Source organism: Heptranchias perlo, chromosome 19, assembly GCF_035084215.1.
Source record: "Heptranchias perlo isolate sHepPer1 chromosome 19, sHepPer1.hap1, whole genome shotgun sequence".
Taxonomy (NCBI): Eukaryota; Metazoa; Chordata; class Chondrichthyes; order Hexanchiformes; family Hexanchidae; genus Heptranchias; species Heptranchias perlo.
In genome coordinates, this window is record NC_090343.1 from 44,516,147 (window position 1) to 44,533,601 (window position 17,455).

At 45.5% G+C, this 17,455-nt stretch overlaps 1 protein-coding gene across 1 annotated transcript in view; it reads left to right on the forward strand.

Annotated features, from left to right (window-relative positions):
• Positions 1-17,455, forward strand: part of LOC137335333 (AP-1 complex subunit gamma-1-like) — a 133,486-nt gene that overhangs the window by 104,273 nt on the left and 11,758 nt on the right. The window contains exons 16-20 of the mRNA XM_068000661.1: positions 1,631-1,758; positions 3,900-4,004; positions 6,502-6,637; positions 9,743-9,863; positions 13,806-13,901. Of these exons, the coding sequence (XP_067856762.1) occupies positions 1,631-1,758; positions 3,900-4,004; positions 6,502-6,637; positions 9,743-9,863; positions 13,806-13,901 (586 nt within the window). The remainder of the gene's footprint in view (positions 1-1,630; positions 1,759-3,899; positions 4,005-6,501; positions 6,638-9,742; positions 9,864-13,805; positions 13,902-17,455) is intronic.

A 17,455-nucleotide genomic window follows, 5' to 3' on the forward strand; every position in this document is an offset into this window, starting at 1 on the left:
AGAAACTTAATTGGACCAGCCATTTAAATACTGTGGCTACGAGAGCAGGTCAGAGGCTGGGTATTCTGCAGCGAGTGACTCACCTCCTGACTCCCCAAAGCCTTTCCACCATCTACAAGGCACAAGTCAGGAGTGTGATGGAATACTCTCCATTTGCTTGGATGAGTGCAGCTCCAACAACACTCAAGAAGCTCGACACCATCCAAGATAAAGCAGCCCGCTTGATTGGCACCCCATCCACCACCCTAAACATTCACTCCCTTCACCACCGGCGCACTGTGGCTGCAGTGCACCATCCACAGGATGCACTGCAGCAACTCGCCAAGGCTTCTTCGACAGCACCTCCCAAACCCGCGACCTCTACCACCTAGAAGGACAAGGGCAGCAGGCGCATGGGAACAACACCACCTGCACGTTCCCCTCCAAGTCACACACCATCCCGACTTGGAAATATATCGCCGCTCCTTCATTGTCGCTGGGTCAAAATCATGGAACTCCCTTCCTAACAGCACTGTGGGAGAACCGTCACCACACGGACTGCAGCGGTTCAAGAAGGCGGCTCACCACCACCTTCTCAAGGGCAATTAGGGATGGGCAATAAATGCCGGCCTTGCCAGCGACGCCCACATCCCGTGAACGAATAAAAAAAATAAAAAAATTAATACTACATTGGACATATTAGGTCATTGAGGGAGGTTTGTGCAACATCCATGCAGTACTGCTTTAATTACCATGGATACGATCAAACTTTTTTTTTACTGTGAATGTATGTATAAGGTTGTTTTCCTTTATTCTGAGTTTAATTCGAGTCACCTTTGGTGTTTGTTTATTCTGACCTTCAGTAAGCCTTACAATGTTGTTTTTTTCTGAAAGCAGATGGCCTCTTTGCTTTGAGTATCTTGAAAGTACTGCGGTCATAACTGGCCAGTATGAAGCTGAACTTTGAATCTCCTTCGGTCACCAACTGTGGCTGAGAATATGAGTGGTGGATGTGGGGGGGACCTGCCCCCACAGACCTTCTGCCAATACTTTACTGAGCCAGCTGGGAGGAGTTGCTCAAGATCAGTCTGGTGATGACTCATTCTTTCTCCCCCTTTCCCCAAAAACACCCGACCATCCCATGCTTCATTTCCATAGCACTAAGCCTAAAATCAGGATTTTAGTAATATGGGACTGATGGGATAGACCCTCAACCTACCAGTCTGGTACTGTAATTTACTGAACGGTCATGATGCTCCAGCCATCATTAGTGTGGGGCAGGCTAGATGGACCAGCTGGTCTTTTCCTGCCCGTCATTTTTGTATGTTCAAAACAAAAAGAAAGAACGGCCCCAACGAATTGTCACAATCTTTATCATAAAATTAATATTATTCTGTATGACGTTTGATTTGTTTAAGGTTGGGGAATGCTAGAATTGGATGTTTATGATGTAGAGTCTGCAGTTTGGAACCGGAGTTATGAGCTAGATTCCATGCCTTGTCACTGATTGGACTATATTCTCTCCAAATGTATATGGCCTATTTTGCAAAAGCCAAGCTTTCCTGAGCACAGAGTCCTGTGGCTTTTATTCAGCACTCTGTGGGCACTCTGCATCTCCAAACTGTACTCAGCTGATTGTTTTCCTATGTAGGTTACAGAAGATGAAGTGTTGGATGTTTTAGAAAAGATTCTGCACTCCAGTCTCTCGGCACTTACAACACGCGAATACGCACTGACCGCCATTATGAAGCTTAGCACAAGACTGCAGAGCAGCACAAAGTAAGTTTAAAAAGTGTGTTGGTATCTCACCCCTTTCCCCTAAAACGTACATTAACTGGTTTCTTTCTATAAGGGACAGCAAATCCTCTAACTGCTGATTTGGCTGAGAGGTACGGTACAAATACCGACCATTGAGTCTACAGCACAGAAACAAACCATTTGGACCAACTGGTCTGTGCCGGCATTTATGTTCCACACGCGCCTCCTCCCTCCTGATTTCATCTAACCCTATCAGCGTACCCTCCTATTCCCTTCTCCATTGTGTGCTTATCTAGCCTCTCCTTAAATACATCTATGCTATTTGCCCCAACTATTCTTTGTGGTAGCGAGTTCCACATTCTAACCGCTCTCTAGGTAAAGAAGTTTCTCCTGAATTCCCTATTGGATTTATTAGTGAATATCTTATATTTATGACCTCTAGTTTTGGACTCCCTCAGAAATGGAAACATTTTCTCTACGTCTACCCTATCAAAGCGTTTCATTATCTTAAATACCTCTATCAGGTCACCCCTCACCCCTCTCTTCTAGAGAAAAGAGCCCCAGGCTGTTCAGCCTTTCCTGATAAGCATACCCTCTTGGTTCTGGTATCATCCTTGTGAACCTTTTTTGCACCTTCTCCAATGCCTCTATATCCTTTTTATAATATGGAGACCTGAACTGTTCACAGCACTCCAAGTGCGGTCTAACCCCCAAGGTTCTATACAAGTTTAACATAACTTCTGTGCTTCTCAATTTTATCCCTCTAGAAATGAAACCCAGTGCTTGGTTTGCCTTTTTTAAGACCTTGTTAACCTGCATTGCTGCTGTTGGTGATTTGCGTATTTGTGCCCAGAGATCCCTTTGCTCCTGTACTGTGACCATACTGTGAGTCTTTATCTGATAAATTGTTGGTCCCTATTGAGGAGGCACTTTTTCACCGGGAGGGGGAATTGGTTGCCAAAGGCCTCTTCCTACATCCAAGTTATTTGCACAAGTCAGTAACCCAATCCCCAAGTAAGCCATCATTATCATTGGCCATCGGAGCTCCTGTAACTGGTCTGCACACCCGTGGCAGGGGCATGAACTCTGGTGTTGTTTTCAGACTGTCCATGGTTGCTCTTTCATTAACTTGTTGTTTACTGCAGCTGTGACACTGTTTGCTGGGTTGTGGACGCCATTGGCTAATTCAAGGATTAGTTCATCTGCCCTTTGATGGCATTTTCTCCATCGAGGGTCCCACTGACCCCCCTCCTCCAGGCGCTTATCCACCCGAAGCCACTGGCATTTCTGAAGGTGGCCAGGTTACTTAACCACCGCCCGGCACTCAGTGGTGACAGTTGCTGGCATTATCGTCTACTGACATTATGGTAACAGGTTTTAACACCTGACCTGACTATACCGCATAAATAAAGGGGAATAATAAAATCTTGAAGTGCTACTTATTCAGAGTACTGCCCCATTTTATTCTTATATTACTTATTAAAATATTTGACTTTTTTTAAAAATGTAATTGTTATCATCTTCATGGACACCAGGTAGATCAGATCTTGTCATCACTAGGCCTCTGGTTGATGTCACCAGTGATGAGTAGCCCAGAGGAGCCTAGCGACAATAACCTCTGGCAGGTCTCCGCAGAGGTGAGAAAATTTACAAAATTACTAACGTGCATTTATAATTTTTTTTAAAAAAACAAGATACCATACAGAGCAGAAGTTCCCGGGTTCAGTCCTCAGGCTGTGTTGAGTTAGCTGATCTCAGCCATTGCCAGTAGCTGGGGCACTACAGTTAGCCTCTGGTGCAAGAGCCTAGGGAAGGGAAAAATCAGCCCAAGTCCCTGCTCCTGTTTGCTATCCAATGATCCCTGCTGGCAGGCTGGTGTGTAGACATCTGGTAAGTTCAGATTCATCTGGTCCATGATGTGGCATTTTTTGGATGAACACTCCCTCTCTCTTTCCCCCCCGTCCACCCAAATTTCTCCCTGTATGGGAGAAAATTGGGTGGGGGAACGTGTTCATCCAAACATGCCACATCCTAGAATGTTTCTTTAAGTACGAATTGTTTTGGAAGGTCTTGTTTGCTTTTCCAATGCTTATTTCATACAGATCACTGTAAGCTTTTTATGAGATGTTTCACTCATTGACTGCAACCTGTGATCCTTTCAGTCGCATCAGGAAGGCAGTATCTATCTATGGAAGCAGTTTAGATGTGGAGCTTCAACAGCGAGCAGTGGAGTACAGTGCACTCTTCATGAGGTTTGATCACATGAGGTCAGTGGGACTAGACTTTTTATTGTGTAAATGAGAGGTCTTGCAGTGTGTGTTATAACAGTGGAATAAGATGCAACTCAACCCCATCATCCTTCACGGACTGTGCTCCCAGTCTTGGGTTTGGGAGGTCTCTTGATCTGCTCTTGTCCACATTTTGGTGACTGAGTGGCATTGGTTAAGGTCTGCAAGCAGTTCATCTACCCATGCTCTGTGTAAGGGATACTGCCTGGCACTGGCAGGATTAGGACCCAGAAAAGATCACTGAACCCAAAAAGCTCATGCCCAAGCAAGGGGGAGACAGTCTAGACTCCATTCTTTTTTTAAATGGATTCATTCTTTTGGTACTTTGAGTTTGCCAGGTAAGAAGTGACATAAGGATGAAGTGATGGGAATTGATGTGTCATTTCCCTCACAAAAGGACTCGAGATTAACTTTTTATTTTGCCCACTTTTTTTTTCCTTCCCTTTTCTATCCTCCTCCACTACTCTGAGCTTTCTGCTTCCTACTGGCTTCCCTTCAGTACTTCACCTAGTAGAGCATTCCTCAGTTGAGCCCAGACAGTGATCAACCTGAAACATTGGGCTCGATTTTCGCATCCCCGAGCAGGTGCGTTCGTGGCGGGGGGGGGGCTCCAAAAATCGGGGATTCCCGGGACGGGTCTGGAGCCCGGCTCCAACCCACCCACTTCCGGGTTCCTCAGTGACACGCTTAGATGCACGCGCATCCCCCGCATGTGGGACTCCCGACGGCAATTAAAGCCGGCGGGATGCCACTTAAAGTAATTAAGTAGGTACTTCAGGTCGTTTGCAGACCTGATTGACCTGATATTTTAGGAGTGGCGGGATTTTCAAGTCAACTGAGACTGTTTCCTTTACTGGGGGAAACACTCCCAGTTCAAATGGACGTGTTGCAGCCATCAGCCTGTGGCAGCTGCAAAGTTCCATTTAACAGGTGTGGGGGGGGAGACCCTCACCCATTGCAGGAGGCCACTCTGTCACTTGGGACAAAGTTTGGCCTCCACCACCCTCTTCCTAACAATAAAATTCACCAACTTGCACACTTACCCTGGTGTGCAGACACATTTACCTACCTTGTGGACCCCCTCAAATGTACATCTTCCGGATGGGGGCCGCCATAGCTGCAGTCATGACCTCGGAGGACGAACAGCATCACCAGCCTCGCCGGCCATGCCATCCACCTCTGACACATGGAACTCCACAACACAGTGCTGTGACACATCCACCTCCACAGCAGGAGGGAGGGCAACCGCAGAGAGAGATGCGTCGCAGGGGGCACTACCCTTGCCACAGGGTCTATAGTCTGAGGCTCAGCTTCCTGGACCCCTCTGAGCAGCAGTGCACAAGGAGGCTCAGAGTCACTCGACATGTAGTCGTGGACATCTGCAGCCTCCTTGAAGCGCCTCCTGCACTGTATGCAGGTGCGCGATATGTTGGTGGTGCAGGTGACCTCCTCTGCCACCTCAAGCCAGGCCTTCTTGGCAGAGGCAGGCCACTTCCTCCCGCTCGCCGGGGAGAAGATCTCTGTCCTCCCTCGCCTCCTCACCCCATCCAATAAGACCTGGAGTGAGGTATCATTAAACCTGGGAGCAGCCTTCCCCCTGGGCTGCTCCATGTGTAATTTTGCCTATTTTCTGCAGCATCATTCAGTGGAGGACTGCCCCTTTAAATAGGGCTCCTCCAGCTGACAGCCTGTGCTGCGCATGTCTGCCCGCTGCGCAGCTTTCCAACGCGAAACCCGGAAGCAAAGGTAAGTACCTTCAATCAAGCTGCGATTGCATGCGGAGCACCCCGATTTCACTGGGCGCATTATCTCTGTTTCTCTCTCCACAGATGCTGCCTGACCTGCTGAGTATTTCCAGCATATTCTGTTTTTATTTCAGATTTCCCGCATCTGCAGTATTTTGCTTTTGATTTAGTGAGCATCAGTAACCTATTTCACTGTGGGGGATTCACAACTTAGTCCAACTGCACTTGACCTCCACACAAATGCCCTGTCAGGCAGGGATCACTGAATCTCGGTACAGACTGGGCACCCTGATCAAACTAGGCAACTGAAGCAAGGGTACTAGAATTATCCTCGGCGTTCCTAGGTTAGAAAGGGAGATCCCGCTAACTTAGCACTAACCAAAAATGGAACCCAGGGCCATGTGGTTTGTATGGCTTAGCCAAACAGTGCTTTTACCAAATGAGCTACCAGGGAAGGCAAGCTGTAAAGTGACATTTGTTGTACAAATACGACTCTAATTTTTGCGGTTCTTTTGATCTTACTGCTTACTTTAGTGACATTAATAAACATTTGCACCAGACTGGTGTGACAAGGATGGTATTAAAACAAGCATGAGATTAAAGAGTAAGATTTGAGGCTTGGGATGGTGGAGGGGGTGTTGAAGTAACTCAACGCAGGATGTAGCAATGAGAATCTCATCAAATGGGCTCTGCTGTAATTGCATGACCCTGAACATCCGTATTACTTGTAGGCCAGCCTTACTGGAGCGAATGCCTCTCATGCAGAAGAGTGCAGCTAATGGACCTGTGCACGCAGTGGTTAATGGTGAAGAAAAGGAGGAGGGGGCCAGTTTACCAGCACAAGAGCAACTGTCCCAGCAATCCCAGGTAAACAGATTGTACTACATGTTTTTCAACTGTGTGAAATGCAGAACTTGATGAATGCAAAGACATTTTGAGGTAAGAATCACTATTCTCTGAAATATCCAGTACCATACGTGCCAACCTAAGTCTTCATGGGGATTAATCGATTACCGTCCCACAGAATTTTTTTATTCCTTCCTGGGATGTGGGCGTCGCTGGCAAGGCCAGCATTTATTGCCCATCCCTAATTGCCCTTGAGAAGATGGTGGTGAGCCGCTGCCTTGAACCGCTGCAGTCCGTGTGGTGAAGGTTCTCCCGCAGTGCTGTTAGGAAGGGAGTTCCAGGATTTTGACCCAGCGACGATGAAGGAACGACAATATATTTCCAAATTGGGGTGGTGTGTGTCTTGGAGGGGAACGTGCAGGTGGTGTTGTTCCCATGCGCCTGCTGCTTTTGTCCTTCTAGGTGGTAGAGGTCGCGGGTTTGAGAGGTGCTGTCGAAGAAGCCTTGGCGAGTTGCTGCAGTGCACCCTGTAGATGGTACACTCTGCAGCCACAGTGCACCGGTCGTGAAGGGAGTGAATGTTTAGGGTGGTGGATGGGGTGCCAATCATGCGGGCTGCTTTGTCCTGGATGGTGTCAAGCTTCTTGAGTGTTGTTGGAGCTGCACTTATCCAGGCAAGTGGAAAGAATTCCATCACACTCCTGACTTGTGCCTTGTAGATGATGGAAAGGCTTTGGGGAGTCGGGAGGTGAGTCACTCGCCACAGAATACCCAGCCTCTGACCTGCTCTTGTAGCCACAGTATTTATGTGGCTGGTCCAGTTAAGTTTCTGGTCAATGGTGACCCTCAGGATGTTGATGGTGGGGGATTCGGCGATGGTAATGCCGTTGAATGTCAAGGGGAGCTGGTTAGACTCTCTTGTTGGAGATGGCCATTGCCTGGCACTTGTCTGGTGTGAATGTTACTTGCCACTTATGAGCCCAAGCCTGGATGTTGTCCAGGTCTTGCTGCACGCGGGCATGGACTGCTTCGTTACCTGAGGGGTTGCGAATGGAACTGAACACTGTGCAATCATCAGCGAACATCCCCATTTCTGACCTTAAGATGGTGGGATTAATGAAGCAGCTAAAGATGCCCTGAGGAACTCCTGCAGCAATGTTCTGGGGCTGAGATGATTGGCCTCCAAAAAACACTATCATCTTCCTTTTTGCTAGGTATGACTCCAGCCACTGGAGAGTTTTCCCCCTGATTCCCATTGACTTCAATTTTATTAGGTCTCCTTGGTGCCACACTCGGTCAAATGCTGCCTTGATGTCAAGGGCAGTCACTCTCTCCTCACCTCTGGAATTCAGCTCTTTTGTCCATGTTTGGACCAAGGCTGTAATGAGGTCTGGAGCCGAGTGGTCCTGGCGGAACCCAAACTGAGCATCGGTGAGCAGGTTATTAGTGAGTAAGTGCCGCTTGATAAGCACTGTCGACGACACTTTCCATCACGTTGCTGATGATTGAGAGTAGACTGATGGGGCGGTAATTGGCCGGATTGAGTCAAACACTGTGGGTCATTAAACCAGCCCACCATATTTTAATTCTTAAATTGGATTATTGAGAGAAAAATTTTAATGAAGTGCGGAATATAAATTAGAGTTAAGTATGTTATGTATTGATCATGGGGAATGTCTATTGATGGGGAATAAGCATAGTCTATAATATTGGGGTAAGTAGATGAATGAGGATTAAGTGTGTATTAGATCGGAGTATGTGAGCTGGTGAGATTGTATGTTGATCCCAAAAAATTAAGCAAATGTACATAAATTTGTGGTGAACTGGGAATTATAGAATCGTAGAATGGTTGCAGCACAGAAAGAGGCCATTCGGCCCATTGAGCCTGTACCGACTCTTTGTAACAGCAATCCAGTTAGTCCTATTCCCCTGCTCTTTCCCCATAGCCCTGCAAATTTTTTCCCTTCAAGTATTTAACCAGTTCCTTTTTTGAAAGCCACGATTGAATCTGCTTCCACCACCCTTTCAGGCAGCGCATTCCAGATTATAACTACTTGCTGCGTAAAAAAGTTTTTCCTCATGTCGCCTTTGGTTCTTTTGCCAATCACCTTAAATCTGTGTCCTCTGGTTCTCGACCCTTCCGCCAATGGGAACAGTTTCTCAATCAGGGTCGTTGGGTAGAATTTTAGCTTTCGGAGCAAAGGGTGTGTGTTTAAGCACCTCTCTTCTGATTATGTTCTGTTTTAGCAGTGGTGTTAACCCGTTTAAAACAAATGGCCGCTCTGATTCAACCTGACGGCTTCTAATTCTGCCTCCAACAGTTCCGATTGGCTGATAACCTCCAGCTCCGATAAATTAAACTGATTTTCCTTTGAAACACTGTAAAGTGGGCTGTTGGGTTAAAAAGCTGGTGGTTGACATTCATGGGGTTTAGTTTTCTGCTACTCCTGTGTACTCTGATAACTTTCTTTCCATTAGAGACTTGAGTACAGACTTTAGAGGGATCTAAATCACTAATAATGTATTTTTCTAAACTTAAAAGAAGAAAAATAGATCAGCACAAAAATGAAACTCTAGAACCCCAGGAGAGTATTGGAGGGGCTACTAATTATCTCATCTAATGCTTATAGCCAAAAATCCAACTCTACTGACTGGGTATGCTATCCAGAATCATTTAAAGAAAAGCACAATGACCCAGCACGCCTTCGAACGGAGGCCAGTACATTACCTGCTGGAGCTTCCCACAGTGATCTTTCGATTTAAATGCAAGTAAACCCTTGGGTTTCCCCCCTCCCCCTAAAATAGCGGTGAGGCATTCCACCAAAGTGGCAGGAGACAGCCCCATTCCACACAAAAAAAAACTCGCAAAGATCGAATCAAGTTCTCAAAAATGTGGTCCCCATTACTGGCCGACTGCCAAGAAACGTAACACATCACATTGGTCGCCCAATTGACTGAGGTTGTAACACGAGGGCACAGCAGAATAAGCTGATCTCATACACAGCAAAATTCTTGGGGTGCCTTGACTCTGATAAGTAGCAAACTGCCTGGCTCATTCATCTCCAATATACTCTGAATAGGCTAAATTCATAACGCCATATTTTAATTCACAGTATGTTATTTCAGGTTAACAATTTACTGGATCTGCTTGGCGACAGTAGCCCAGCTGCATCAGTGCCTCAAGAAAGCAAAGTACCTCAAACAGGTGGAGAGCTACTAGATCTTCTGGACGGATTAAACCTGCCAGGTGAGCAAAGAACTTCATGGAACATGTACATAATTGTTAACATTGGCAACAGTCCCTGTTTAAGGTAATTACACTTTTTATGCCACATACCAAAGTATCAAATTCGAAGATAATTTTACTACATTGCACTCCTTTCCTCTCTAGCCTCTTGGCTTTCTCTGTAACTGGCTTCCTCAATCTCTCCCTGTTTTATCAATACCATTATGACCATTGTACCTGCGAATTTTCTTCTTTTGTTCCTCCTAAACTCGAAATACACTGTCCTGTATGACTCTCTTCCTGATATGTTGATGCCAAGACAGTAGCAACTTGCATTTATAAAGCAGTTTAACATTTTAAAAAAAAAATCCCAAGGTGTTTCACAGGTATATTGAGACAAAAATGGGCGCTGAGCCAAAGAAGGAGATATTAGGAGAGGTGAGTAAACGCTTAGTCAAAGAGGTGGGTTTTAAGGCTAGTTTTAAAGAAAATGGGAGTGGTGGAGAGGCAGAGGGATTTAGGGAGGGAATTCCAGAGCATGAGGCCTAGATGGCTGAAAGCACAAACGCCAATGGTGGGATGAACGGAAGGGAGGATGCACTGAAGGCCAGAGTCAAAAGAACGGAGTGTTTAGGGAGATCGTAGGGCTGAAGAAGGTTAAATATAGGGAGGAGCAAGGCCATGAAGGGATTGAAACACGAGGGTGAGAATTTAAAATTGGAGGCATTAATCTCCCCATGACCTAACTCCTTTCTCAGGACTTCCAAACGTGGAACTCCTCATGTCAACTTCAATCTTCTCTTCCTGCAATCAACAGGCTTTTAAAACCCAAGGCTCACATGGTACACTGCCTCTGATGGCAGCTCTAGGACCCCATGAAAATTTGAGTCCTGGGCACTGTCAGAGGCACGGAGTTCTTTATATTATTAGGTTTAGTAATATTGCATAGGTGATACAAAGTAAAACACCATTAAAAGGGGGAATAACTTGCCAGCTGCTGTTCACTGCCATTATAGTCCCCATTATAGTGAGTCATTTTCCAACATGCTTAGCAGGCTGGTGCAATGAGTGAGAATCATAGAAAGTTACGGCACAGAAGGAGGCCATTCGATCCATCGTGTCATTGCTGGCCGAAAAAGAGCTATCCAGCTTAATCCCACTTTCCAGCACTTGGTCCATAGTCCTGTAGGTTACGGTACTTCAAGTGCACATCCATGTACTTTTTAAAAAAGAGTTGAGGGTTTCTGCCTCTACCACCCTCTCAAGCAATGAGTTCCAGACCCCCACCACCCTCTAGGTGAAAAAATTTCTCCTCAGCTCTCCTCTAATCCTTCTACCAATTACTTTAAATCTATGTCCCCTGGTCACTGACCCCTCTACTAAAGGAAATAGGTCCTCCCTATCCACTCTATTTAGACCCCTCATAATTTTATACACCTCAATTAAATCTCCCCTCAGCATCCTTTGTTCCAAAGAAAACAACTCCAGCCTATCCAATCTTTTCTCATAGCTAAAATTGTCCAATCCTGGCAACATCCTCGTAAATCTCCTCTGTACCCTCCCTAGTGCAATCACATCTTTCCTGTAATGTGACCAGAACTGTACACAGTACTCAAGCTGTGGCCTAACCAATGTTTTATACAGTTCGAGTATAACCTCCCTGCTCTTATATTCTATGCCTCGGCTAATAAAGGAGCCACGTGGGAGGGTTTTTAAAAAAAAATTAGCTCCTGGGATGTGGGCACTGGAAACACAATGAGCCATAAATTGCTCTGAACGGCAAACTAGCAGTGCTCGCTGCTCATGAGATTTAAATCCACCCAATAAGTTGCCACATTCTTTTTAGCGGCAACTTCCTTGCAATCCGAGTTCAAAAAACAGCAGTTCTTTCCCGGGCTGTGTGAGCAGGGAAAAGATTCTATGTCCCCTCAAGCCACGCTGCGAGAACCAGGAAGTGAAACTCAATTGACAAACCGTGGCGACTGAAAACCAGGAAGTGCCCATTAAGGTTAATAAATGTACAGTAAAATGTGATAGAGAAAGCGAAATAAGGAGGGTAAGATTTAAAGAGTAAGATAAAAGAGACAAAGAAAAAGTTTTAAAATTTTTTTAGTTTAGGTATTGTTTTTTAAAAATGTCCACAAACTATTAAAATCAGGAGTAATGAGACTCCACATTTTTAAAAGTTAATTTTCAGTGCCAGTGAGGTTGTTTGGCAGTCATTAATACTTATCACGCTGTTAAAAGTTAGTTTAGACCTAAAACAAAAACTCAGTGTACTGTTTTTGTGGCAAGATTAGGTAAGTTTCCAGTTGGGCAGGAGGGCAAGTTGGCGCTGGTCCATTAATTGCAGCCGGTGAGGGCCCTTTAACATGAAGCTTTCACATCACTGGTGAATCAGGAAGAGCAAGTTTCAGATTTCCACATTTGACTGCACACGTGCAGCCACTGGAACTTGTTGTTCAATTTGCCCATTAATAACAGTGAGCGCTGTTATTTTATGAGCATTTTCCAGCCCATTATTTATATCCCTTCCATAGGTGTTCTAAGGGCATCATCCAGATAGTGTGGGACTAGAGACACATGTAGGTCAGACCGGGTAAGGTCCCTCCCTGAAAGATATTAGTGAACCAGTTGGGTTTTTACAACAATCCAAGAGCTTTCATAGTTATTTTCTGGTACTGGCCCACAGGTTGTTGAGAGTTGTCGAATTCAATTTCGCAACTTGCTATGGTGAGCTTTGATTTCATGACCTCTGGATTCTGAGTCTAATATTTCAACTGCTAGGTTATTGTAGGAGACAGAAATAATTTCTTGACACAACATTACTTGTGGGCAGAAGAGGGAAGTGAGAAGAGACCCCTTCCAATTGACCACAATTATATCACTGGTGAAGTTTCTGCAAAAAAAATAACCCAATGCTGAACTCTGAAATGAGGTTATAAATTGCACTCCTGCTCTCTGCACTGAAGGATCTGAATGGTTTAAAATCTCCAGAGATGATTTCATTGAATGAGAGTGTTGGCCCAACTCCCCTGCCAAATCCTGAACTTCAGTCACACTCTCCAGCTCCCCACACTCAGTTGAGCAGGCAAGAAGAAACTAGAGTGTTATCTTGATTCTTGCTCTACTAATTTCTCTCTGCTGCCCTCCTCTCCAGGAAATACTGATTCCTCGCTGGGATATGGTTGCACAGGTATGTGGCGGCCTCTGATAGCTCACCCATGTGACTATTATTCATGTTACGTTATCGTTGTAACTGCGTACAGGTTAAAACAAAAGTTCAGGACTGATGCCAGGAAGCATTTCTTCACACACAGACTGATTTAATACCTGGAATCTTTTCCATCGAGGTTACTGAAGCCTAACACTGCAATAACTCCTGGAAGCTTTATGGGGGAGAATTGTAGGTTTCTATGGAAGAATGAGTTAGATAGGCCACATGGACTCTCCTCCTCATTGTGATGGATGAGCTTTAATAGTGAGTTCTGCAGGCTATTCGACCACAGGGGGTATCACAGCCTTGCCAATCATGCCCTCATCCAATTTCCAGCCAGTATCACTGGAAAGCGATTAAGGGTGCAACCCTGGCTAGTTTCTTTCCTCCCTAACCCAGGTATGCTGCAGCCAGTTATGGCCACCCAATGCAGTCAGCTAATGGCACAGACCAGGGATCAACCCTGGCCCTTCCTAGTCTTGGTTCAGCTACTCACTGAATAAATTCCCTGAACCATTAGGGAACCAAATGAATGCATTTTAATACAGCACACTATTTGATTGATGCCCAGGTAGTCGGTGATAATTCCCCCCCCCCCCCCCCCCATTTTTGGTATTCCAAAAAAAAAGCTTTACTCTGGACTCCTAAAGGATTGTAAAAGGATTTGGTAAGTAACACAGGGTAAGACTGAAAACAAGACCTCACACTTATTTCTTTTCCTAATTCCTTTTTAAAATATATTTCAGATTCACAGTCATCGGGTCTATCGGGTGGGCAGCCACAATTGGTATTTGATGGTATCGCTCCCCCCAGTCCACAGAATGCTCCCAGTTTAAAGCAAGGTAAGATACAACTGTTGTATGTAAACCCCACACTGCAGCAAAATGGAATTTTTTTTTAATTCGTTTATGGGATGTGGGCATCGCTGGCAAGGCCAGCATTTATTGCCCATCCTTAATTGCCCTTGAGAAGGTGGTGGTGAGCTGCTTTCTTGAACCACTGCAGTCCGTGTGGTGAATGCTCTCCCACAGTGCTGTTAGGTAGGGAGATCCAGGAATTTGACCCAGCGACGATGAAGGAACGGCGATATATTTCCAAGTCGGGATGGTGTGTGACTTGGAGGGGAACATGCAGGTGGTGGTGTTCCCATGTGCCCGCTGCCCTTGTCCTTCTAGGTGGTAGAGGTCGCGGGTTTGGAGGTGCTGTCGAAGAAGCCTTGGTGAGTTGCTGCAGTGCATCCTGTGGATGGTACAGATTGCAGCCACAGTGTGCCAGTGGTGAAGGGAGTGAATGTTTAGGATGGTAGATGGGGTGCCAATCAAGCTTTGTCCTGGATAGTGTCAAGCTTCTTGAGTGTTGTTGGAGCTGCACTCATCCAGGCAAGTGGAGAGTATTCCATCACACTTCTGACTTGTGCCTTGTAGATGGTGGAAAAGCTTTGGGGAGTCAGGAGGTGAGTCACTCGCCGCAGAATACCCAGCCTCTGACCTGCTCTTATAGCCACAGTATTTATGTGGCTGGTCCAGTTAAGTTTCTGGTCAATGGTGACCCCACAGTATGTCGATGGTGAGGGATTCGGCGATGGTAATGTCGTTGAATGTCAAGGGGAGGTGGTTAGATTCTCTCTTGTTTGAGATGGTCACTGCCTGGCACTTGTCTGGCACAAATGTTACTTGCCACTTATGAGCCCAATCCTGGATGTTGTCCAGGTCTTGCTGCATGCGGGCACGGACTGCTTCATTACCTGAGGGGTTGCGAATGGAACTGAACACTGCAATCATCAGCGAACATCCCCATTTCTGACCTTATGATGGAGGGAAGGTCATTGATGAAGCAGCTGAAGATGGTTGGGCCTAGGACACTGCCCTGAGGAACTCCTGCAGCAATGTCCTGGGGCTGAGATGATTGGCCTCCAACATCCACTACCATCTTCCTTTGTGCTAGGTATGACTCCAGCCACTGGAGAGCTTTCCCCCTGATTCCCATTGACTTCAATTTTACTAGGGCTCCTCGGTCAAATGCTGCATTGATGTTAAGGGCAGTCACACTCACCTCATCTCTGGAATTCAGCTCTTTTGTCCATGTTAGGACCAAGGCTGTAATGAGGTCTGAAGCCGAGTGGTCCTAGCGGAACCCAAACTGAGCATCGGTGAGCAAGTACCGCTTGATAACACTGTCAACTAATAAATTAAAAAGCAGGACTTCAAAGGTAGTGATCTCAGGATTACTACCGGTGCCACGTGCTAGTGAGTATAGAAACAGGAGAATAGACAGGATGAATGCGTGGCTGCAGGGATGGTGTAGGAGGGAGGGATTTAGATTCCTGGGGCATTGGGACCGGTTCTGGGGAAGGTGGGACCTGTACAAGCGTGACAGGTTACACCCGAGCAGGACCGGGACCAATGTCCTCGCGGGGGTGTCTGCTAGTGCTGTTGGGGAAGGTTTAAACTAGAGTGGCAGGGGGATGGGAACCTGAGCGGGGAGTCAGAAGGGAATAAAGTTGAGAGCAGCAAGAGAGGGGAAGACCCAGGGGAATTCTACAATACAAATAGTACAAACAGTTGTTCAAGAACAAGTGAAAGGGAAAAGCGTAGAGCAGCGGAAAGAAAGTGTACTTTAGGCACGAGAGATAAAATAAAAACTAGAAGGTGCAAGGCGATTAACCCAGCATCAAAGCTGTGGCAGGGGGTTGGGAAACTGAGCAGGGAGACAGAGGAAAGCGTGTCAGGAAGCAACAGAAGGTATGGAGAAAAAGGTAAAGTGTTAAAAAAGGAAAAAGCAGGAACTAAGTGTCACAAAACATATTTGAAAGTTCTTTATCTGAATGCACGTAGCGTTCGTAACAAAATGGACGAGTTAACGGCACAAATAACGACGTATGGGTATGATCTTGTGGCCATTACAGAAACATGGCTGCAGGGTGACGACGACTGGGAATTAAATATGCCAGGGTATTTAACAATCAGGAAGGACAGGCAGGAAGGCAGGGGAGGTGGGGTGGCTATGTTAATAAGGGAAGGAATCACTGTAATACAGAGAAAAGATATTGGGACAAAGGATCAGGATAATGAAACAGTTTGGGTAGAGATAAGGAATAATAAGGGGAAAAAAACACTCGTGGGCGTAGTATATAGGCCTCCTAATAGTTGCAACTCTGCTGGAAGAAGTATTAATCAGGAAATAGTCGGGGCATGTAATAAGGGAACAGCTATAATTATGGGGGATTTTAACTATCATATTAACTGGACAAATCAAATTGGGCAGGGCAGCCTTGAGGAAGAGTTTATTGAGTGTATTAGGGATGGATTTTTTGAGCAGTATGTAACTGATCCTACAAGGGGGCAAGCAACCTTGGACCTGGTCCTGTGTAATGAGCCAGGATTAATTAATAATGTCCTAGTTAAGGATCCCCTTGGAATGAGTGACCATAACATGGTTACATTCCATATCCAATTAGAGGGTGAGAAGGTTGGTTCTCAAACAAGCGTACTGAGCTTGAATAAAGGAGACTATGATGGTATGAGAGCGGAATTGATTAAAGTGGACTGGGAAAATAGATTAAAGGGTAAGACAGTACATGAGCAGTGGTGTTCATTTAAGGAGTTATTCTACAACTTTCAAAAAATATATATTCCACTGAGGAAAAAAGGGTGTAAAAGAAATGACAGCCATCCGTGGCTAAGTAAAGAAATTAAGGATAGTATCCGACTAAAAACAAGGACATATAAGGTAGCCAAACTTAGTGGGAGGATAGAAGATTGGGAAGTCTTCAAAAGACAGCAAAAAGTAACGAAAGGATTGATTAAGAAAGGGAAGATAGATTATGAAAATAAATTAGCAAAAAATATAAAAACAGATAGCAAGAGTTTCTACAGTTATATAAAAAGAAAAAGGGTGGCTAAGGCAAACGTTGGTCCCTTAGAGGATGAGACCGGGAAATTAATGGTGGGAAACATGGAGATGGCAAAAATGCTGAACAAATATTTTGTTTCAGTCTTTATGGTAGAGGACACTAAGAATATCCCAATACTGAACAAACAGGGGGCTCGAGGGGGGAGGGGCTAAATACGAATAAAATCACAAAGGAATTTGTACTCAGTAAATTAATGGGACTCAAGGCGATACCTGCAACTACTGTGTATTGCCGTTTCTGCCCCCTTCCCCCAAGACAGGTGAAGGAACCTGAGCAATCACTGGGCCACTGGTTAATCTTTCTCTTTAGAGGAAGATTTCTCTGATAATCAGGAATATAATGGAGTTGGCACTAACTCCCAGCAGGTGCATGTTAAAGGATGCAGCACAGGATTGAACACCAACCAGTGGTTACTGGACAGATTGTAAGGAGAAGGCCGTACTAAAACAGTCTTGAATAATCCTGGCACAGCGATTCTTGGGC